Here is a 24,061-nt window from a genome sequence, read left to right on the forward strand (position 1 = left end):
CGCTGACACCTCACATGCATTCTCAGATGCTAATCCTTACTTCCGCCCCCTAAGGGCACAGCATCCCCAGTTTTTTAGGGAGGAGACTGAGGCTCAGGAAGGTTGAATGACTTGCCCAAAATCACCCATCTAAGAAGGAGCAGAGCCCAGAGTGCCATTCTTTCTGGGCTCCTGGTCCTCCCGTGTGGCTTGTGTTGGAGACTTTTGGGGGCAGTAAGCCCCATGAAACTCGGAACCTCCTATTCCCCCTTCAGGGAGGCAAGGCTCCCCTGACTCTGTCAGTTTGGTGCTGGGAAGAATATTTGGGTCTACTGAGAAGGACAGTCTCAGTTGAGCCAGGACATGGCTTCCTTGAGTGCTGAGCCCCACTGTCCCCCATATCCTCAGCTCATCTCAGGATGCCCCTGAGGATAACCATATGGTCTCTCTACAGAAAAGTGCCCTGGGTGTGTGTGGGCCTGAGCCCCTTGAGGCTGGGAGTCAGGGCCTCAGGAAAGGGGAAAGTGCCCATTTTTACCATCAGCACCAGGTGGGAGGCATCGTCTTCTCATACTCGGCCTGATGCACGCTGCATCTCACGCCTGCGCCACACACAGAGGCAAGGCCCAAGAGGACACAGGCCTGCTGGGAGGCAGCACAAATATCCTCTCAGCCTTCACATGTAGTGCATTGGCTTTACTTCACACCAGTGCTTGACGGTCCCAGAATAATGGGATAAACACCATCGCCCACGTCATCATTACTAAAGACGTTTTGTCCTTGGGGTGTATCCCACTTGGGATACTGTAAATTTGATACTTATACTGTCAAATTGACTGCCTTTTAAACCTACTTGGCATAGTTCCTCTGTGTGTTTGTGACAACTGGCCATGGATATTACATTGACTTGTTTCATTCTATTCTCCATTTTTAGGGTTTTTTACCTTAACTTCCTTTTACAATTATGTAAAGTAGTTGTATATTTCCAAAGTCCAATTAAAAACCAAATTACATTTTAAGGAGTCTGGATTCTATCCCTTGTTCCCTCCACCTATTCCCCACCCTTCCCTTATAAGTAATGGTTTATCCTTCCATTTTACTGATTGGTTGATGGAGTCTTGCTCTGTTGCCTAGCTAGGCTGGAATGCAGTGGCACAATCACAGCTCACTGCAGCCTCCACCTCTGGGGCTCAAGCAATCTTCCCACCTCAGCCTTCTGAGTAGCTGGGGCTACAGGTGTGCACCACCACACCTGGCTAATTTTTGTATTTTTCTGTAGAGACAGGGTTTTGCCAAACTCCTGGGCTCAAGTGATCCACCCACCTCAGCCTCCCAAAGTGCTGGGATTACAAGCATGAGCCACCACACCCAACCTTTGTTACTTAATATGAACAAATACATATGTATGGTCATATGATACATATTCGCTTATATTCAAATTCTCCCTTTCTTTGATAGATGGCAGCATAGTACAGTTGCTGTGTGGCCTTGGCCAGGTCACTGTCATATCAGGCTTCTGTCTACCAGTCCAGACCATGGAGGGGGCAATGTGGGGGCAGCAGTGATCTCTGATGGTTTTAGCTCTGATACTCCAGGACTTGGGGGCCCCAGGAAGCAGGTGTGAGCCCTGGGCTTGGGCTTTTTCCAGGGGGTGATCAGAGTGCACTTGCTGGAGGCAGAGAAGCTGGCCCAGAAGGACAACTTCCTGGGGCTCCGAGGCAAGTCAGATCCCTATGCCAAGGTGAGCATCGGCCTGCAGCATTTCCGGAGTAGGACCATCTACAGGAACCTGGATCCCACCTGGAATGAAGTGTTTGAGGTAAGGGTCTCCTTGGTTGCTCCTGGCATCCCTTGATCCCTTTAGCCTTCACTCTGGATCAAGCCAGGCAGAGGCAAGGGAGGGCCTTTCCCTTGTGGCTCTCACATACTGAGGGGCAACCCTAGGTGGGGAGTGAGCCTTGGAGACAAGCAGGTCTATGGAATTCCCACTCCCATATCTACCAGGCTTCCAGAGTGGGCTACTCTGGCTCGACTACAGGGCCAGTGCAAAGACAAATTCCTACCTCTTTTCTCCTTCCAACTGTGTTACAAATTTTCAAATCAAAGAGAAACAGCCTTAGAGACATTTCTGCTCCACTCCTCAGCCTCCCCTGTCAGAGCCAAATACCAGGAGCCTGAAATTCTTAAGTTCAACCACAATCCCTACTATTTGAAGGGTGGGACCCACAGCCTGTTAAGGCCCCCCAGATTACACGCTCCAGGAGAGCCACATCCTAGGTGACCCCTTTCAACTTCCCCTCCCAATATACCATCTGGATGCTCTGTTACATTTGGGGTGAGGCAGTGAAAGCAGGGGTGATAAAGGGCAGCTTGGGGCTTCCTGGTATTGCAGACCTATGGGGGCCAGGAGAATGTGATGGACACGTGCTCTGGACACTGCACGGCCCATACAGAACAAACAATAGCCACTGTCCCCTGGACATCCACTCTGCCATGGGCTTGCACATGTTTTCTCTAATCTTCTCTTCCCCCCTGCAGGGGAGGGGCCACACTCCCTTCTTATGGGTGGGGTTCTCGAGGCACTGAGGAGGTCAGGAATCTGCTAGCATTCCACGCCACGATTTGGCTCCCCTTGGGTCTGACATAAGGTCAACTGTTGTCTGCAGGTCGTGACACCTCTCTTTCCTTCCAGTTCATGGTGTATGAAGTCCCTGGGCAGGACCTGGAGGTAGACCTGTATGATGAGGATACTGACAGGGATGACTTCCTGGGCAGGTGAGGAGGAGGGTGCACAGCTGGGCCTGGAGGCAGCCTTCCGTCCCTGGGGGTGCTGGCTGGGCCTTGGGACATAGATAACCTGCTTCTACCACTTAATGACTAGCAGCCCTCTCTGGTCACCCTGACATGGTGACTGTGCCAAGCAACCTGCCTCACCATTCTACATTCCTACCACAAACCTTCCCAGATGTCTCCCAAGTGCCCAGCCCTGACCTAGGCCCTGGGGGGCACAGAGAGGACCCCAAGGTTTGTATTCCATGGCTCTGCTTTCTGCCTTCCTGATAATGTACCAAGTCCCCCTGTGGAGTAGTGGATAAGGCTGGCATGGAGGGCCAGATGCCCAGTCCCAAGAACCCTGGGCCACGTTCTAGGGGGTAGAACCCAACCCCTTCAGGGGCATGGGATGACAAAAATGGCCAGGGTGGGGCTGGCTATCAAAATTTCACTTACATGTATTTTGGTCCAGCAGTCCTACTTCCAGGATCGCCTATAAAAGCTCTACTATCTGAAATGTTTATTGCAGAATTATCCATAGAAGAAAAACCACCCCCGTCCCCCCAAATGAATATCTAATCTCAGAGGACATTGGCTGAATGTTTGAATAAATTTTCCATTGCCAAACTAGAGAATATTCTGCAGCTCTGAAAAACAAGTAGAATCTCTGTTTATTAACCTGGAGGACACCCATTATGAAGTGGGGGAGAGCAGCTGAGCATAACATGTCGTGAGTCATCATCTGGGAGAGGAACCCTGAATGAGTATTTTTGCATGTGTTCATGTGAGCAGAGAAAGGCTGGCTGTTACACCACTTGTCTCAGATGAGGAAGCAGAAAAGGCAGGTTTACCCAGATTTTCAGATTCCTGTATTGTTTAGCTTGTTTCCATGATCATGTAATTTTGAAAAGTAGAAACAAAACAAACTGGGAGGGGCACAGTCTGACAGTTTAAGAAACTAGTAGGATCTATATGTATTAGCCTGGATGTTAATACGCATAGATTCAGCACCAGGTGTTGCTTATCTTTTATTATCTTAATGAAAACAGTTGCAATTTTTGTAATGTCAAAGATTAGAAGTGTGGCTGTGGGTCATGCTTTATTAATAACCGATTTCAGGTGTATTTTGAGCTTAAGCACATTTCTTACAGTTACATAGAATTACATTTTCCTCTCTGGCCATAGGGACCTTCTGCTTGGGCTTGGCTCAGGGTGAGATAGGGGCAAGCTGAGGTGTGGGTGTTACCTCCTCTCACACACGCATGCTGTATTGGTCCATATTTTGTTGCTATAAGGGATACTCGAGGTCGGGTAATTTATAAGGAAAAGAGGGTTGTCTGGCTCATGGTTCTGCAGGTTTACTCACGGCAGAAGGTGAAGGAGGAACAGGTATGTCACAGCTATGGCAAGAGAGAGGAAGCAAGAGGAGGGGGATGTCCCGGCTTCTTTTTAACAACCAGAGCTTGCATGAGCTCATTACTGTGGGGAGGGCACCAAGCCATTCATGAGGGATCTGCCCCCATGACCCAAACACTTCTCACTAGGCACCCCCAACCTTTAACATTGGGGATCACATTTCAACTTGAGATGTGGAGGGGACAGACATCCAAACTACATTACATGCGAACAATACTTATCCCTTGCAGGGTACCTGGGGTAGTTCTGGAAATGAAGGGGCATTTGGGGTTATTAACATGACTGAGAGGTGGTGCCTCTGGCATTTAGAGGGCACAGGACCAGAAGGCCAAATTCCTGCAATGCATGGGTAGTTTTGCACAACAAAGAGTCATCCCACTCAAAATGCCAGTTGCACTGTCATTGAGAAACCCAGAAGTGATGTGTCCAATAGCCTCTGCTTGTCCCCTCTGGGGATGGGAGCACCCTGCCTCACCAGGTAGCACACCCAACGGGAGCAGCCCTGACGGCAGGTAGTCTTTCCTTTGCTTGAGCTGACACTGGTCCCCCATTGGTTCCTTGAGGTAAGATTCTCTGTCTTAATGGCCTCACTCAGATAATTGAAAACAGAGTCCAGACTGGGCCTCCATACCCTCTGCTGCTTTCTTCCTCTGCACTGACCCAGTCAATCTCCTCTCCCTATATATTCCAGCCTGCAGATCTGCCTCGGAGACGTCATGACCAACAGAGTGGTGGATGAGGTACGGTTAGTGCTTGTCACCCCCGGGGGTTTCAAGGTAGCCCTTTCCTGTGGACAGCTCCAGAAGGTTGCCTAAGCCCAGCTATTCTTATGCTGTGGTCCCCCTCTGTGCTGGACTGCACACATGTCCATCCTCAGGGGCAAGAGCTGGGTGAGGCAGAGATGGCTCCAGGGAACTCCCCAGGGTATTCTCCAGGGCCTTCTGGTTGGAAGAAGTTTCTCTGGAAAATGCTCACAGACTAAGGACCCCAGCAGGGGACAGTCACATTACAGAGGAGGGCAGGCTGGGCCTGCGTTTTTCTTAATCCCACAGTGTAGCACTTCTTTTTATAAGCACATCTCCCAGTCCCTCTGAGCCCAAAGCATACCGTCTGGGCTGGTCCACCTTTTCCCTGGATTCTCTACTAGGGTCCCACCAGGTCCCAGGACCAAGCTGCCCAAAGAGCATCAGTAGCATCTCCCTGCCCTTTCCCTGAGCTTCCTGCCCCCATCCCACAGTGGTTCATCCTGAATGACACAACCAGCGGGCGGCTGCACCTGCGGCTGGAGTGGCTTTCACTGCTCACTGACCAGGAGGCTCTGACTGAGGTGAGTGCAGGGTGTCAAGGGCTCCCTAGCAGAAAGGTGGAGGAGCACATGTGCCAGCTGTGTGCAGGTGCAGGAAGGGAAGGAGATAATGCCCCCTGTTCTTGCTCACGTCCTGGAGAACTGTGACTCAGCCTGTTTCCACACAGGGTGGCTCCTGATGGCTCTCAGCAAATGTCCTCTGAGCATCATCATCTTTAGTGGATTTCATAGGGAAATCCACTCAGTGTCTAACTTGAATCTGCCATGCACCAGTTATATTCTTAACCTCAACAAAAAGCTAGGTTGTGAGAGGTCTTCCGGCAGCTAGTCTGGAGTGTGAAGACTAGTTGGTTCTCTTCTGCCATGAGTAGGCTTTCTCTCCCGCTACTGGGAGTACTCACTGAGGGTCTGCGTCTGTTTGCAGGACCATGGTGGCCTTTCCACTGCCATTCTCGTTGTCTTCTTGGAGAGTGCCTGCAACTTGCCGGTGAGTGGTGACATGTCCAGAGTGTCACACACGCAACAAAAGTGCCCATCACTTTCAAACGGTCCTGTGTTGCTTTAACCCCGTTATTCCTGTGCTGCAGAGAAACCCTTTTGACTACCTCAATGGCGAATATCGAGCCAAAAAACTCTCCAGGTTTGCCAGAGTAAGTGAGTATATGGCTGAAAACTCCAGGGAGGGCAAAACACAGTTTCTCTCTCCAGAGTAACCACAACCCTGTGTCTTCTGGGCCACTGTCTGCACACACAGCCTGGGGATAAAAGAGGTGCTGACTGTGGAGTCTACTCTGGGCCAGGCACTAGGCTTGGTAACTCATCCGCCACATTTGTTATCCCTGAGTCTCACGATGACTGTGTCATTCATGTTTATTACCATTTTATGGGTCACACAGCTAAGAGCAGGAGCCAAAACTTGATTCCATTCTGTTTCCATAGCCCCAGGGAACAAGAGCCTGTGCCTGGTCAGGCTGAGCTCTGGCTTCTGGTGTTTTAACTTGGAACTGCATTCTGGGGTCAGTCCTGTCCTGGGGCTTGCACAGTAATGACAGCCCAGGGGGCCTGGGGCACCAGAGTAGCTTTCTCTCAAAAAGAAGTAACTGGCTGGCCTCAGTTCCCCCAGATGCTCCTGGTGGGTGGGGGTAGGACTGTCTCAACCTGATATTGACTCTGCCACCTTCACTGTTACGGATTTGATTCCTCACAGAACAAGGTCAGCAGAGACCCTTCTTCCTATGTCAAGCTATCAGTAGGCAAGAAAACACATACAAGTAAGGTAAGACAGCTTGGTGTGTAGCCCCAGGGTAAGGAAACAGGGACCCAGCCCTTCTCAGGAAGAGAGGCAAAAGGGAAGGGAATTAACTTACGGTGAATGCCTAGTAGGCATTTGATTTTATTTAGTCTTCAGAATAACCTCACGAAATAGTTTTATAATTCAAGAATCTGAGGAGCAGAGATAAATGACTTGACCAAGGGCATAAAGCAGAACTAGGGTTCAAGCTTGGGCATGGTTCTGAAGCCGTGTCCTTTCTATCAATCATGAATTTTCTCAGTTCAGCAGCAGAAATCCTGTTGCCTCTCCTCTCCTGAAGTGAGCTCTAAAGCCAGTATGATTTTCAGCTGCCCTGTAAAACTTCCCAGCAAACCATTCCCTGCCCTTGAGTGTGGCTGTCCTGTCCTAGTGCCTCCCACTAGCTGTAGCATGTGTGGGTCTGATCCCGGGGCATATAGGTAAGGTTCCAAATGTACTTGGTGGCCAGAGTGAGAGCAGAGGGTGCTGGTATCCAGCTCTGCCCAACCTAACCCTTTAATGATCTCTCTCTCTTCTGTTCCCAGACCTGTCCCCACAGCAAGGACCCTGTGTGGAGCCAGGCGTTCTCCTTCTTTGTGCACAATGTGGCCACTGAGCAGCTCCATCTGAAGGTTTGCTGGAAGATGGGCGCTTGAAACAGAGTTAAGAGGTTTCTAGGCCAGAGCGGTGGGGAGCTTGAAGTGCACCTTGAGAGGTTCTCCTGACAGTGTTTAAAGTCAGCCCCTTGTATGTGAGAGGGGTCACTGAGGCCCCACAGGGCCTCTCCTTGAGGTAGTGCCTGAGGTCATAGTATAGAGGGATGTGGAAGGATAAACCCTCAAGCCCCTTGACTTTCCCTGCAAAATGGTCTTTATATTTGCTACACAGCACCCAGAATATCCTGTGCTGGAATCTACACAGGACATTAATGGTACACACACACATACACACACTCTTCATTTAATCTTCACAAAAGATCTGTAGAATGAGCAAAGAGAGACAAAAACAATGTCTTGTCCAAGATCTCAATACCAACAGTGATGGAACTGGGATATTTTGGGGCCCTGAGCCCTGCCTGGGGAGCAGCACAGCTCATCAGTCCCCAAAGCTCACTGGCTCTGGGCATTTAACGGACTAGCTCATAGATATCATAATTGTCACTGTCTTGCCAGGCAAGGATCAGGAGTGGCCTGATCCCATTCTAGTTTTCAGAATAGGAACAGATGCCCATAGAAGCATAGTACAGACTGAAGTAAACCCAAACTTTGTTGGGGCCCAGATACTAGTAGTGGTGTGGTGGGGCTTGGTGATCCTCTTGTTTTGTGACTGGCCCACTGCCTAGGTGCTTGATGATGACCAGGAGTATGCTCTGGGAATGCTGGAGGTCCCCCTGTGCCAGATCCTCCCCTATGCTGACCTAACTCTTGAGCAGCGCTTTCAGCTGGACCACTCAGGCCTGGACAGCCTCATCTCCATGAGGCTGGTACTTCGGGTAAATCTCTCCTGCCCCCTGGGGGAGGGAGGAATAGAGCTCTGGCAATGAAGCAGGTTGAACTGCCCAGCGCTAAGCACCTGCTGTGTAACTGGAAGAAGCCAGGAGATGGATTCATGTTTTTCATCAATTTTGGAATACTGAATGGGAGCAAGTCAATGTTTGAAGAGATACTGGCTCTTCAAATACTGCCTCTGCCCCATTCTCTTTAAATTCCTCTTTCTAGAATTTCTAGAATGTACCTTCTCATTTATCCTCCATGCCTCTTAACCTCACCTTTATATTTCCCATCTCTGTAGTCAATGGTGGTACATTCCAGTTCCCTCAGAGCTGTCTTCCAGACCACTAATTCTTTCTTTGGCTGTGCCTAGTTTGTGGTTTAACCTGTTCATGGTTTTTTTAATGGTGATTTTTCATTTCTATTTTTATCTTTTCCAAATCTACTTGGTATTTTCTCATAGAATTTTATTATCTTCTCATGTTTATATTCCGTCTTTGGTCATTTGAAAATATGTTACAATAGGTCGGGTGTGGTGGCTCACGCCTGTAATCTCAGCACTTTGGGAGGCCAAGGCAAGTGGATCATCTGAGGCCAGGAGTTTGAGACCAGCCTGGCCAACATGGTGAAACCCCATTTCTACTAAAAATACAAAAATTAGTTGGGTGGTAGTGGTGCCTACCTGTAATCCCAGCTACTGAGGAGGCTGAGACAGGGGAATTGCTTTGGGAGATTGAGGTTGTGGTGAGCTGAGATCACACCACTGCACTCCAGTCTGGGCAGCAGAATGAGACCCTGTCTCAAAAAGAAAAAAAGAAAATATGTTACAATGTATTAATATGTATGTTCTATTATTTGAAGATCTTAGGAATTAAATTTTGATGTTTGCTTTGTCTGTTGATGCTTTTTTTTTTTTTTTTGAGACAGTTTTGCTCTGTCACCCAGGCTGGAATGCAGTGGCGCAATCTCAGCTTACTGCAACCTCTGCCTCCCAGCTTCAAGCAATTCTTTTGCCTTGGGAGTGTGTGCCATCATGCCTGGCTAATTTGTGTATTATTAATAGAGATGGGGTTTCACCATATTAGCCAGGCTGATCTCAAACTCCTGACCTAGTGATCCGCCTCCCAAAAAGTGCTGGGATTACAGGTGGGAGCCACTGTGCCTGACCTGTTGATGTTTTTTGATGGTGACTCATTTCTGTTTTATAACTTGGATTGCAAACGTGTTCAGTGTTCCTTTATGACCTGGATTGAGGTTGTTCTCTTCCAAGGAGTTTTCTGCTTTTGCTGCAGCCCAGTACCTCAGATGCATTACAAACCTGAGTCCATTTTTATGTTAATTTTTTAACTTTGGGTTTCAAGATTCCATAGGTAGCTCATATTTATACTCAAAATTCCTATGAGGGACAGGCCTATGAGGTGTCATGTTAGTAGGGAAGGCTTTGTACCCTCCAACCAGAGTACAGGCTGTGACAAACACGTGTTCTTGTCATCAGTCTTTGCCGGTAGGCAGAATAATTTTTATTCTAAACTACTTTTTTACTAAAGAGATTCCACCTTCATGGGTCTTCCCTTCAGCTCCTAGCCTCACAGCCTCTTATTCTAACTCCCTGAATTCCAAGGTTGATATACAACCCTAGGAAGGCTTAACTTTTATTTTTCTTTTAACAACAGAATTATCCTTATTTTCTTGTGAATTTGGCATTTCTAACAAGTTTTACAGAATATTTAAAAAACCATACGTATTACTAGAAATGGAAGTCCCTAGGAAGGATCTTAATAATTCACAAGTAAAGGGAAAGGGGGAAGGAGAAACAATGGCTGAGGTTATAGAAGTGGTGGCCCAGCTCATAAACCACCCTCTTATCTGGCCTGCAGTTCCTTCGAGTCGAGGAACGAGAGCTGGGGAGCCCATACACAGGACCTGAAGCCCTAAAGAAAGGCCCTCTGCTCATCAAGAAGGTGGCTACCAACCAGGGTCCCAAAGCCCCACCTCAGGATGAAGGCCCTACAGATTTGCCATGTCCCCCAGACTCTGCTTCTGAAACTAAGGACACAACCAAGAGTACCACAGCCACCACCAGTGCTGCCACTGCTGCCACCGTTGCCACTGAGCCCACACCCCAAGAGATGGGCCCAGAGCCCAAAGGCAAGGACGGTGCCAAAAGGTTCTGTGAGCCCATGGGGCAGAAGAAGAGTTCGACCACCATCTTCCTGACTGTCCCAGGCCCCCACTCTCCAGGACCCATCAAGTCACCCAGACCCATGAAATGCCCCTCTTCCCCATTCGCATGGCCGCCCAAGAGGCTGGCTCCCAGCATGTCCTCGCTCAACTCCCTGGCCTCTTCCTGCTTTGACCTGGCAGATATCAGCCTCAACTTTGAGTATGCACCTCTCTGCTTAATCTTTTCTAAAATCGCCTGTATGAAAAATACCTCACTGGATGGAAAAGTAGATATGAACTTACATTTCTGTACAAGTTCTGTTTTTCCACAAAATTTCTTCATTAGAGGCAGCATGGTGTGGTAGAAAGAACATAGGACAAGGGAGAGAGACTCAAGACAGGCTGGTTATGACTCTAGCTACGTACTGACTGTAAAATAGATGCTGGACTGTGGTTGGTAAGGTCCCTTCCAGCAGAACCATTTCCTGATTCTAAAGAGTTAAACTGGGATGATATGGAAAGTTTAATATGCAGTATTATGTAATAAATGGCTGTCATTTATGAAGGGTTTACTATGGGCTTAGCATGTTATCTGATTTAATTCAACTTTCACAACAACCCTACAAGATGGAACTTATTATTATAAAAGTTGAATAAATTCATTCAAGGTCCCAAAAGGAATCATGATACAAAGGCAGATCCCACCTCAGGGTTCCCATTCTTCCTACTGTGAAATAGGATAATTATACGTGAGTGCTGGATGGAACTAATTCCAACAGAAAGTAAACTCACTGCATATTATCCCACATGGCTCTATGCTCCTCAAGCAGGAATGCTTCTTTGTCTTTGGGGGTGGGGGAAGAGGGCCAATGCTTATTACAGCAAGAGAAGTGATGTGCTCTTTCTTTACAGAGGTGGGGACCTCAGGCGGCGGCACCTGGGCGAGATTCAGCTCACAGTGCGCTATGTGTGTCTGCGGCGCTGCCTCCGCGTGCTCATCAACGGCTGCAGGTAAAGAGATTCTAGGGCCAAGGAGGTTCTTTGGGAGCATCAGGTGACCATAAATCAGAGTAGGGACACTCAGAGCAATGAACAGGGCACATAGTCCCAAGATAAAGAACACTTTGGGGGAAAAAAGGAGAGATTTGAAACCCTGAACGTTGTAACAAAGTCCTTAAAGGGGCACTTTGCCGTCATTCTTCAGTGGTGCTGACGGGCTCAAGAGCCAAGGGCTTTGCTCAGATGCAACCCTGCACGACTGTCTTGAGAGGCTGGTGGCCAGTACATTTTCCAAGTGACAATCTTGAACTTCCATCCAGTACTTGCTCTACCCCAAGCTTTATAAAGATGCATGTCTTCAAAACCATGCGTCTATTTTGTCCTCTAAATTCTATAGACTTTTGATCATCAGGACCACTGAGCATTTTTGTCCTCAAGGGTATCTAATGCTGAATGGCTAATATAACCTTCTCCCAAATAAGTATTTTCAGTGTGTGAAAACCAGGGGCCTTTTTTTCCCTAACGTCTTTGACACCAAATCAGAAACCTGACACCATGTACCAGCAGTGGAGCTGATCCCTACGTCCGTGTCTACTTGTTGCCAGAAAGGAAGTGGACATGCCGTAAGAAGACTTCAGTGAAGCGGAAGACCTTGGAACCCCTGTTTGATGAGACGTAAGTGGGCTGGTGGCCTGCCTAGAGTGCCTCATCTATTTGAGTATTTGTCAAGTACCTGTTATGTTGCCTGGCAGCCTGCCAGATGCTGGAAGGGGCTATGGCTGAACAAGACAACACAGTCTATGACTTCATGAAGGTTCTGTACTGTAGTGGGAAAAAAGGAGTACCAGGGAAGTTTATCAAAATGGCTTCCTACATTTACTGTCCATAGAGGCTAAAGTGGTCCTGAATATGGAATGTTCTCTACTCTTTGTTTAAGTCTCTCTGGTAGTAAAAAGATTAGAATCTGTTCAAATATTTTTTTGATCTGTTTTAATTTCAGCAGTTAAAAATAAACATTCCTTGAACCTAAGGACCTAAAGTTTCCTCTAAAGCTTGAAGCTCTTTGGCTTGTCTTCCCTCCTGCAACAAAACGTAGGTGGCAGATGGAGCAGATTCCCTCCCCTTCTCCACAAAGGCTTGTCCACTGTGTCCTTGGGGACAAGGGTGACTCTAATCACATTAATTGCTTTTGATGGGCCATTGGTGGCAAGTCTTATCCCAAATATTTTTATTCTTAGAAGTCTGAATCTCATTAGTGCATCCTTCTGCTTCAGGGTTCTAAAAAGACATTTCTAGCCAGCTTAGTAAAATACTACGTATCATAATAATTATCCTGATCAATAACTTTTTTAAAAAGGGTTACACTGAGTCCTCTTTGGGCCATGTCTAAGAACTAATATGTTCCTTCGAGAGCTATGCTTTGAGTTCATCAGTGTTAAGGAAAGGGTATGGGGAAGAGAGACTATTCATTCAACATTTACTGAATGCTTTATGCTAGGCACTGTCCTATACTCTAGAGCCATACGAGTAAGAGATTTTGCCCTCAAAGGGAGTGATAACATAATTATAAAAAGATGTAAAAACTGTGGTATGGTAACTACTATGTGGCTAAGGGATTTTAAAAAATCATGTGGGAACATAGGAGGGAAAAGGCTTAACAACATTTGACTTTCGTGACAAACCTAAATCTGTTAGTAATTCTCAAACGTATGACAGCAAGATAAGCCTGGATTGTCTGGAAGGCAGTGTTGGCAACCTCCACCCTAAAAATAAACCTAAAAGAAAGAGGTTTCCTCTGCCTTACTCCACAGGAGGTGGCCACTATTTTCCATGCAACTAGAGCAAACCTAACTGTTCAGTGTTCTAGCCCTTAGCTGGTGAGAAAACACAGAGAAGGGGGTTGAGGCAGTCCTATAAGCAGTTACTATTCGGGTTGAGGAGAGCCAGCTACAAGAGTGGTAGCCAGGGAAGAATTGGAGAAAGAAAGATGCCAACTAAGCCACAATAGTCTGAGGCATTCTAGGCAAACAGCCTCTTAGTATTTCTGGGTTTTGTGAACAACACAGGACAGTGATTATCTGTAGTAATGATACACCGTGAGTACTTATGAGCCAGTCCTGCTCTAGGTGCTCCTAATAGCCTGCTATCATCTGTTTTAGTAGGGAAATGGATGAAGCACTTTAGATTTTCAAGAAAACTGAATGAAATATGAAATTCTAACTTCCTGACTTTTGCTTCCTAAAGATTTGAATTTTTTGTTCCCATGGAAGAAGTAAAGAAGAGGTCGCTCGATGTTGCAGTGAAAAATAGTAGGCCACTAGGCTCACACAGAAGAAAGGAGTTAGGAAAAGTAAGTACACGAGATATTTGATACACCAAGGAGACCATGATCAATTCACTGTATCCCAATTCCTTTCCTTAATGCAGTGTTTTGGAGGGGAACTAATTATTTGTGTTTATTTAGGTATTGATTGACTTATCAAAAGAAGATCTGATTAGGGGCTTTTCACAATGGTAAGTGTGCCCTCTCATTTTATCACTGTTAGCCTGCTATTCAAGACAGTTTCCCTTTCAGTACAATTTCGGCTCCTTTGGTTATCAAGAAGGGAGAGACATGAATACCTTTATTTAAGGCTTTACTGCCTGTAGATTTCACCAACACCCTAAAAGACACCTGTAAACTCTAGCCTTAACCCTGAACCCTGGCTGGCCAACTTACAGAGTCAGGTTCTGCTGGTCTCCCCAAGTCCCAGGCAGGCAGGACTAGCAGTTTGTCCTGTTACCACAATACACTGTCACTACTAACGTTAAGTCCAAACCTAACTGTCTTACAGGTATGAGCTGACTCCAAATGGACAGCCCAGAAGCTGACGATGAGAATCATTATCATTCACCTTTATTTTAAAATGTGTATATATGTATATATTTTTTCTTTTGGATCATATACATCAAATAATGTATATTTTGTCATTTAAATAAGAACAACCACTTGAAATTATATACATACATTCTTGTGTGGAATTTAACTGCATGACTGAATAGCATAAGGAAGAGGTTATATAAAAGCAAGAACTACTTTTTTTGTTGGATTTTTTTGTTCAAGTCCAGAAACAAATGATATATTTGTGCCTACTAACTTATCCAAACCTCAGTGGTGATTTTTCACTTTTAGTAGGTAATTATATACCATCTGATTTAGGACTTGCCTGAATGTATGTATGTACCAGAAAGTGTCCTGCCCCTGGCATAGGGGCTAGGGCAGGTCTGTTTCTGGAGCCACTACCAGCATTCCTGGGCAGTGACTGGTTAAAGGGAAACTCAGAACTGCCAAGAGCTAACACTGCCAAAGCCCTTCTGGCTGCCACCTGTGGTACTTGTCTGCCTGGAGATTTGTTCTTTTATTTGACCTGGAGCTAAAAATGTATTTCCCTAGTGGCAAAAATGTTACATATTTAAATACCTTGAGATAAATAAATATTCTGGTCTAAGGGCCAAAACTCCAGCATATAGCATTATTTCCATAGGAAAATGCAAACCAAGTTCCAAACCCAGGTCTCTGTCTGACTCTCATAGCAAAGCATTGGAGACTGCTGAAGAGTGTCACCATCAGAGAAAAGGGAGCTTTCTATATCTCTTTCAGATAACTTTAGGCTATTCTACTTTTCTAAAGAGGTGTTTGGTTTACCTAAATAACAGGTTAAAAGCAAAATACATAAATTATACTTAAGTGCCGTTTTTACATTTCAGACTTTACAAGACCAAATATACTTCACATACCCTCTAACATTCCTGGACCTCCTCTTCTCCTTTACCGACTCAGACACCGCTACCTGCCATCAGTTTTCTGTCTCGGCCACTGCCTTCACTGCCGCTTTTCTCAATCAGGACAACATTCTAAAACAAAGATTTTGTTATGTTACTCTTATTCCTGTTTTCTGCTACCTTATTTACGTGCAGATGTTCTATTCCAGAATAGTCCAAGTACTATGCTCTGCCTTCAAGTCTTGTCTCAAACCTATCATCTGTCTCAAACCTATCATCTATCTCCTCTATTAAGTCAATCCACACTGAAATGACCTCTTCCTACTGCCTGTAGCATTTACTGTTGATACTGAGTATTTTCCATTTTAATAGTTCACAGCCTTTGTAACACCACTAAGTTTTTAAAAAATGTTGATTAGGGCTGGGCTGGGTGGCTCATGCCTGTAACCCTAGCACTTTGGGAGGCCAAGGCGGGCAGATCATGAGGTCAGGAGTTTGAGACAAGCCTGGCCAATATGGTAAAAGTACAAAAACTAGCCAGGTGTGATGGTGCATGCCTGTTGTCCCAGCTACTTGGGAGGCTGAGGCAGAACAATCGTTCGAACCCGGGAGGTAGGGGTTGCAGTGAGCTGAGATCATGCTATTGCACTCCAGCTTGGGTGACAGAGCAAGACTCCATCTCAAAAAAAAATTGTTATTAGGCACCTGCTAAGGTTACATGCAAAGCAAATACTTATATCGTATTTGGTATTATTTGTTTACTCTCCAACTGAACTATAAGCTACTTGAATTCTTTTTTACCCTCATCATCCAAGACTGTTTTAAGTACACAGATGATCCATGGTGAAATTTGTTTCTGCTGAGGTTTCTATTTTAAATGGAAAATTCTCATATTAAAATGGAGCATTGATGCCTACCCTGTCTACCTCACGATGGCATTCTAATTGCTCCCTAAATAGACAAGTGCCTTGAAAATAGAGAATCACCAGAGAAATAAGGAAATGTATCATAGACACATCTGAAACATTAGCAACCATAAAACAACAGCTGATCAAAATGGCAGACAAGTGAAAACCTACCCCTCCTCTTCCAAACTTAAACCATAAACATTTATTTTAAACATGGTCAATTAAACCATTCTTATCTGTCAGGAAACATAGGTAAATTACTGGTGATAGTCCAAAGGGGAGTTAAAATGTAGAGGGGAACCAGAATTTTAATACACACCAGACAGGAGCCAAGGTTATATAGATAGGCCCTGTGTGAGGGGCAGGGAGCCTGGAAAGTTAATACCTTGGCTGCCACTGTGGACAAGAATTGGTTTTCAGCAGTGGGTGGAAACAATCAGCTAATATGCAGGGGCATAGGGTCTGAAGTTAACATCAACTTGGTACAGAAACCCCCAAACCTAGGAAGGAATGTGAATATTGGTTTAGAACCTGGAACCTGTGACACCTTGATGGAGGCAACCATAAAACTGGCCCCACAGCGTTGCCACTCACATCCAGGGCACATGTATGACAACTGCAGCAGATAGCTGTCACTAAAGGGAAACCCATGAGCAAAAATTATGACACAAAACAAAAACAGACTTAAAAAATATATTAAACGTGCAGGAATATCAAACTGAAAAATAGCCATACATATATTTCAGCAAGAAGGAAAATGTACCAGTAAGGCAGAAATGGCATGTGAGCAGCAGTGGAGAGCAAAGAAATCCATAAAATACTTTGGCAAACCTAAGCAAGTTTTGATTGTTCACAAGATATAAACAAATAACCAAAGATTTTGTGTTCGGAAATACAGTAGAACTAAAATGCTAGTACTAAGAAGAGGCAGCTAGGCCGATTCAGAAGAAAGTATTCAAGACCATATGTTATTTAGGAAGCTAAAGATGTTTATCTTAAAAATATAATTGTGTATGACTCAGTAACAAATTCATTACCTCTCAGCTTCAAATTGATGTCTGTCTCCTTTCCCCACTTCTCGGCGGGCTTGATGTTTGGCTTTGCCAATAGGGGGCGATGGAAGGACACTGCAAGGCTACAGCAGGAAGAAGAGGCTGTTCTGCTGTTTTCCATGGTTTTCCATTGGCGTATAGAGCTGTTCTCAATTACCTAAGCGCACCCCACAGTTTACCCTTGGCTCATGCCCTAAGAACCATGGCCTTTATCAGCAGACAGCACCTTTTGGCAAGTTTCTTAGCCACAAATGGGTTGCATGTTCCTATGGCAGCCAGAGGAGGTCTAAATCTCAGCCTGGTAGGGAGGCACTTAGCTAGTTTCTAACTTCCTTTCTTGTTCTCTCTCCTTACCCCTGGGGGAAAGCATCTGCATCCCAAAGTTGATATTCTGTATCCCCTAGAGTCCACTTCTACCCCTTTTAGTAGTAAACACAAGAATTGCTAACTAGTAAAAGATGATTAAGTTTTTCATGTTTGGTTACCTGTGCAATATGGTTTCTCTCTCCTTAGTATGTGTTCAAAATTGCAAAATAACTATGAAAATAAAGTAATAGTAGAAAGCCAATAAAGTTGATAGGTAAAACTTACAAATTAGCAATGGAGGAGAAAAAGTTGTAAAGAAAAATCAACCCTGCAAAAACGGGAATACAAAGACATAATTAGACAATAAAAAAGAGGGTCAAAAGACTTCTAAATGTATTTGTAATTACAATAAAAACTTACTTAAAATCTAGAACGTCAAATGGAATAAAAGTAAAAAGCAGTTACATGCTGTTTATAAGAGGTTCATGTCAAACACAGAAATGCTGAAAGTAAAAAGATGAAAAGATCAAGAATCATTTAGATTTGTTTATATTAATGGCAGCAAGCATCATATTAAGGAACAGCTGCTTCCTGTTACCACTTCTATTCAACACTATATTGCAGCTTGAGTAATAGAGCAAAAATAGGTATATCTAAGCAAAACCTTTATGTGCAGATGATATGATCATGAGCATGAAATCCAAGATAATCTAAATTGCTAGAATTAACCAGAAAGTCTTCAGCAAGTTTGCTTGAATCAATGTTAAAAAAAAACTGTAGTTCTGTTCCCTAACAGAAAATAAAAAGTGCACAAAAATATGAAATTATATGAATACATTCAACAATCCCTATAGGAAAACTGTAAAACTTTTTAAAGAAATGTTAAAGTAAATCTAAACATGGAGAGCTATGCCATGTCTGAGGTCGGAAAACCCAACAAATGCTATTTCTCTTCAAATTAATCTATATATTTAATGAAAGCCCAATAAATGAACAGGTTGTATGTATGTGTAACTTGATAGGCAGATTCAATTTACATGGAACTACAAAGGGTAGAAAGCCTTCAACTGAACACCAAGGTTCATTTTCAAGCTGTAATAACTAAGACAGGGTGGTACTAATGCAGGGAGACAACTGGGCCAAAAGAACAGAGAAGAGCCCAGAAACAGACGCATTCACATATAGATACTCAATTTATGACAGAGGCAGCACTGTGAACAAAGGGAATAGCCTTTTCAATAAACGGTGCTGGGACATTGGATATTCATGTGAGAAAATACGAAATGGCCCTTTATATCACATTCGAAAATCAATAAACTCCAGGTGTATTAAACTAAGTGTGTGAAGCAAAACTACAGCTATAAGATAATACAGAATAATTTCACAACTTGTGACTGAAGCAAGATTCTGTAAGATGCAAAGAGCACTAACTAAAAGACCCATACATCTCTCCATGAAAATTAGGTACTTCTGTTCATAAAAATAAACTATAGCCCAGTGTGGTGGCACACACTTGTAGTCCCAACTACTTGGAAGGCTAAAGTGGGAGGGATCACTTGAGCCCAGGTGTTCAAGGCCAGCCTGGGCAACATAGTGAGATCCCATCTCTTAAAACACTATGGGAAAATGGAAAGATATTTCACAGAATGGAAGAAGACATTTGTAATACACGTAACTGTCAAAGGGCTCATGTCCAGAATATATAAGTAACTTTTACAAATTACTAGGTCAATCCGATAGAAAAATGGGCAAAAGATAGAAGCACTTCAAAAATGACATGCAAATGTCCAATTAATAAAAGTTGCTTAACTTCATTAGTAATCAGGGAATAAATATTAAAAGCACAATAATAGCTCTATACATTGGCAAAAAGGATGTGGAAAAGTGGGAGGTTTCATACCTTGCTGTGGGAGGAGTATAAATGGGTACAACCATTTTGGAAAATAGTTTTTCGTTTTCTCCTAAAGTTGAAGATACAAATTCCCTACCAAAGTCACCACTCTGTATGCCTCCAGAAGCTTCACTCACACTGTTATCTATAGAAATGCTACTGCCTCAAGTGGTACAGTAGTACATGGCCTATGTGGCCATACACATTTCCCTATGTTTCCCCTATGACCCAGTTGTATATATCTCAGTTCTGGATATATGCTCTAGAAAACTTGCATACAAGCGCATGACAATGCACATTGATAGCAGCTCTATTCACAGTAGCCAAGAACTGAAAATGACCCAAATGTCAACTTCTTGAACAAATGAACTGTGAAATATTCATAGATAGAATACTATATAGCAATGAAAACAAATGACCTAAACCTAACAAAAACAACATGGATGCACAGTACAAACAATATTGAACAAATTAGAAATATTTTTAACATACACAATATTCCAGTTTTATAAAAACAGTCAAAACTATATTGGTTTAGGCATACACACACACACAAAAGTGACAGAGCTATTTGAAAAAAAAAAAAGAAGTGATTAAAATAAAAATTGGGATAATAATAGGAGGGAGGGGAGAAGGTGGGGAAGGATTACCAAGGGCACAGAAAACTTTTGGAATGATGGGTATGTCTATTATTTAGATTGTGGTGATGATTTCACAGGTGTATATGTATATCAGAACTTACCAAATTGTATGTAAACTTTGAATATGTACAGTTTATTATATGTCAAGGATACATCAATAAAATTGTTTTAAAATCAACGTATTTTACATTTTAAATGCTTAAATATTGTTAAACAATAACTGCACTACTTATTTATATTTTTAATAATAAAAATTGGATAAAAGTGGATCTGATAGGGAAAGCCTAAAGCTATTTCTGTTAGTGGCACTATCCTTCTCAGTGGCCCTTGAAGCACCTTCAATAAAGCCTGAACCCTCTGAAGAAGAGTTTGAAAACTTCTATTTTAAACTAAGTCTTAACCACAGGTCTTAAGCCAGCTGACAAAATTTAATTTTTAAATTATATTTCTTTAGCTCTAATAATATTTAGTTTACATATCTGTGTGCTCCAGTATTGGCTGCGTATGTATTTGCAAGCATATCCTATTGCTGGATTGACCCCTTTATCATTGTATAATGACCTTTTTGTCTCTCTTCTTACAGTGTTGTTGTGAAATCTATTTTGTCTAATATAATTACAGCTACTCCTGCTCTTTATTGGTTTCCAATGGCATGGAATATCTTTTTCTATCCCTTTCTTTTCAGCCTGTGTGTACCTTTATAGGTTAAATGTGTTTCTTGTAAGCAATAGATCATTGGGTCTTGTTTCTTCATCCATTCAGCCACTCTTTGTGTTTTGATTGTAGAGTTTAGTCCATTTACCTTCAATGTTATTATTGATAAGTAGGGACTTATTCCTGCCATTTTCTTTTCTGATTGTTTTGTAGTCTTCTTTTTCTCTTTCCTTCCTTCTTGTCTTCCTTTTAGTAAAGGTGGTTTTCTCTGGTGGTATGATTTAATTTCTTGTTTTTTTATGTTTTGTGTATTTTTAGATTTGAGGTTACTGCAAGGCTTACAACAAGTTATAATTCATTATTTTAAACTGATGACAACACTGATTGCATAAACAAGCAAGCAAAAATAAAAACTCTACACTTGAACTCCATCCCCCGCCTTTTAAAGTTTTTTCTGTTTTTCTTCATATTTTATTGTACTGTGCATATCTTGAGAAGTTAATACTTTTGTTTTTTTCTTTTGTGACAGAGTCCCGCTCTGTTGCCCAGGCTAGAGTACAGTGGTATTATCTCAGCTCGCTGCAACCTCTGCCTCCCAAGTTCTAGCAATTCTCCTGCCTCCCAAGTAGTTGGGATTAGAGGCATGAGCCACCAAACCTGGCTAATTTGTCGTTGTATTTTTTACTAGAGATGGGGTTTCTCCATGTTGGCCAGGCTGGTCTCGAACTTCTGACCTCAAGTGATCCGCCCACCTTAGCCTCCCAAAGGGCTGGGATACCAGGCAAGAAATTATTTTTTATTGGTTTGAGATGAAATCTCTCTCTGTTGCCCAGGTTGGAGTGCAGTAGTGTGATCTCAGCTCACTGCAAGCTCTGCCCCTGGGTTCAAGCAATCCTCATGCCTCAGCCTCCCAAGCAGCTGGGACTACAGGTGCATGCCACCAATCCAGCTAATTTTTGTATTTTTAATAGAGACAGGGTTTCGCCATGTTGATCAGATTAGTCTTGAACTCCTGGCCTCAGGAGATCTGCCTGCCTTGGCCTCCAAGGGTGCTGGGATTACAGGCATGAGCCACCATATCCAGCCTTATTGTAGTATGTCTTGAAGAGTTGTTATTTTTAATTGGTTCATCAAGGGCTCCGTTTATAATCTTTCTTTTCTCTTGCCGCTTTTAGGATCCTTTCTTTATCCTTGACCTTTGGGAGTTTATTAGATGCCTTGAAGTCATCTCCTTTGGGTTAAATCTGCCTGGTGTTACATAACCTTTTTGTATTAAATACTTGAGATTGTTCTCTAAGTTTAAGTTCTGTGATACTATACCTTTCAATAAAACTTTCTACCCCTTTCTCTAACTCCTCTGTAAGACCAGTAACTTATAGATTTGCTCTTTTTTATTTTATTATTTTTTTTTAAGATGTACTGTTTTATTTTTTTTTAAAGTTATTCTCAAAGTTTCACGTGTGACTGTTCACCTACATGTAAGCAAACCATAAAACAGGGTGTGATAAAATCAGTGGTGGAAGAGCCGAAGGTTCGTATGAGCGAGGATGATTCCCAGTTCATCGCAGGCCTCAATCACAACTTTGTCAGCAGCAGAGCCAGAAGGAGCCGCAATGTATGCCACACCACTCCTTTTACCTCTGTCTACATTATCTCTGAAAGGGAAGGCATCAGAGCTGACAGAAACTTCACTCAGTTTGTCAACCCATTTCTTCTTCTCAGTGAATAATTCAGGGACTTCCTCAAACAGGGCCTTCCACTTTATCAAATCTTCATCCTCACCAATGGTTCCAGTCACATATTGACTGATGGCATTGGAGATTTCTGCTCTCTTCACTACTGTTTTAAACTTCATCAAGAGCACTTGTGGATGGTGTCTAAGCCACCAGTAGTTTGCCTTATCTCCTGCTAGGCGGGTGCAGTGTATATGAGACTGCTGTCCAGCTCCAATGCCAATAACCTGCCCATTCTTGGCATAGCACACGGAGTTGGACTGAGTGTACTTGACAGCAATAGTGGCTATGATGAGGTCTCGGAGGGTGGACTCTGGCAGATCTTTATTCTTGGTGACAACATTGCTAAATAATGACGTCGACAACACCATTATTTCTCTTCTGGCTCAAATGAAGACTGAAGAGAGTCTGAACTTCATTTTCATCTAGTTTGTAAGACTGGTCCATCTGAAGAACACAGTAGTTTCCATTTTTCCTTTTGGAAAGTATTGTCAAGACTTCTTCTTCATATCCTGGGGCAATTATACCATCAGAGACTTCTCTGAAAATAATTTTTGCACTTGGTATATCACAAACGTTAGACAATGCCACAAAATCGCCAAATGACGACATCTTAGCAGCCCCTCTTGCTCTTGCGTATGCCGTTGAAATGGGTGTAAGGGTTTTATAGAGATCAAAGACCATGCAGACTCTGGCCTCATCTTCACTGAGTGGAATTCCAACAGCGGCACCTGCTGGGCTGACATGTTTGAAAGAGGCAGCGGCTGAAGAGGCAGCGGCTGGAATACCTGACGCCTCTTTGAGTTCCTTCACCAGCTGCCAGGTTCAAAGCATCGCACAGGGTTATAAATCCAGGAGCTCCATTTAGAACTGTGATGGGAAGCTTGAGCTTCTGTGTATACAGCTGGGCAGGGGTCTGATGAAGGTTCATTCCATACCACAAGGGCATCTGAGATATGCCTTTGCTGTACTGTTTCCTGAAATAATCTGAAATTGCTTCATCGTATTGTGCCGTATGAGTGAATGCCTTCATGGCTAACTGGTATCTAGTCTCCAAGGAGGTGTCCTTACTCTCGGAGCTCTGCATCTCTGTGGACACTGTCACATAGTCCTCAGGTTCACATACCACTGTCACTCGAGCATGGTTTTTGACTGCAGCTTTCAGTAAGTTTACTCCACCAATGTCAATTTTCTCCACAGCCTCCTCAACAGTTACACCTGGAGAAGGCACTGTCTTCACAAAGGGATGGAGATTGCAGGCAACAACTCTTATAAGATTGAAATCAAGTCTGGCCATGTCAGCATTATCTTCTGGAATACTGTGAGCCAGGATTCCAGCAGGGACTGCAGGATGCAAAGTTTTCACACGTCCCCCCAACATTTCAGGAAATCCTGTCAACTCAGAGACATCTCTGACTGCCAGACCAGCATCCCTGAGAGCTTTTGCAGTCCCTCCGGAAGTGACCAGATTCAAACCGAGAGGTCAGGTTTCTTGCAGATTCCATAAGGCCTATTTTGTCAGAGACCCTGAACAAGGCGAGCTGGCCGGGAGCCACGATGGCAGACACTGGGTCTGGGGCAAGCGGGAGGCAGCAGCGGCGACACCATGTGTGGCAATTTGCTCTTTTGAGGCTATTTTCTAGATCTTGCAGGCATACTTTTTTTTTTTTCTCCCCCGTGTATTTTCAAATAGCCTGT

The 24,061-nt window shown here is 43.9% G+C and overlaps 2 protein-coding genes and 1 pseudogene across 14 annotated transcripts in view; 1 reads left to right on the forward strand and 2 right to left on the reverse strand.

The window, feature by feature from the left end:
- The window catches only part of ESYT3 (extended synaptotagmin 3), a 49,238-nt gene extending 29,084 nt beyond the window's left edge, over positions 1–20,154 (forward strand). Inside the window, exons 9-24 of one of the 6 annotated variants that reach the window (XM_012451115.3) lie at positions 1,628–1,798; positions 2,672–2,754; positions 4,859–4,907; positions 5,405–5,494; positions 5,898–5,960; positions 6,061–6,123; positions 6,681–6,749; positions 7,310–7,396; positions 8,107–8,256; positions 10,132–10,637; positions 11,330–11,428; positions 11,960–12,091; positions 13,661–13,766; positions 13,881–13,930; positions 14,251–14,324; positions 15,164–20,154. In XM_012451115.3, coding sequence (XP_012306538.2) covers positions 1,628–1,798; positions 2,672–2,754; positions 4,859–4,907; positions 5,405–5,494; positions 5,898–5,960; positions 6,061–6,123; positions 6,681–6,749; positions 7,310–7,396; positions 8,107–8,256; positions 10,132–10,637; positions 11,330–11,428; positions 11,960–12,091; positions 13,661–13,766; positions 13,881–13,930; positions 14,251–14,287 — 1,755 coding nt within the window. In that variant the 3' untranslated portion in view covers positions 14,288–14,324; positions 15,164–20,154. Of the gene's footprint in view, positions 1–1,627; positions 1,799–2,671; positions 2,755–4,858; positions 4,908–5,404; positions 5,495–5,897; positions 5,961–6,060; positions 6,124–6,680; positions 6,750–7,309; positions 7,397–8,106; positions 8,257–10,131; positions 10,875–11,329; positions 11,429–11,959; positions 12,092–13,660; positions 13,767–13,880; positions 13,931–14,250 lie in introns of those variants that run through there. The other 5 variants (XM_064378732.1, XM_012451116.3, XM_064378733.1 and 2 more) reach the window with 5 other exon arrangements.
- Positions 14,296–24,061, reverse strand: part of CEP70 (centrosomal protein 70) — an 86,292-nt gene continuing 76,526 nt past the window's right edge. For 5 of the 8 annotated variants that reach the window (XM_012451122.3, XM_064378738.1, XM_064378737.1 and 2 more), the window contains one exon: positions 14,296–17,772. The gene's annotated coding sequence lies outside the window, so the exon portion shown is untranslated. The remainder of the gene's footprint in view (positions 17,773–24,061) is intronic. The other 3 variants (XM_064378736.1, XM_064378735.1, XM_064378734.1) reach the window with 2 other exon arrangements.
- On the reverse strand, positions 19,539–24,042 carry LOC105716479 (bifunctional purine biosynthesis protein ATIC-like; annotated as a pseudogene).

Source organism: Aotus nancymaae, unplaced genomic scaffold (genome assembly GCF_030222135.1).
Source record: "Aotus nancymaae isolate 86718 unplaced genomic scaffold, 86718_ANA_hifiasm-v0.15.2.pri h1tg000019l, whole genome shotgun sequence".
Lineage (NCBI taxonomy): Eukaryota > Metazoa > Chordata > Mammalia > Primates > Aotidae > Aotus > Aotus nancymaae.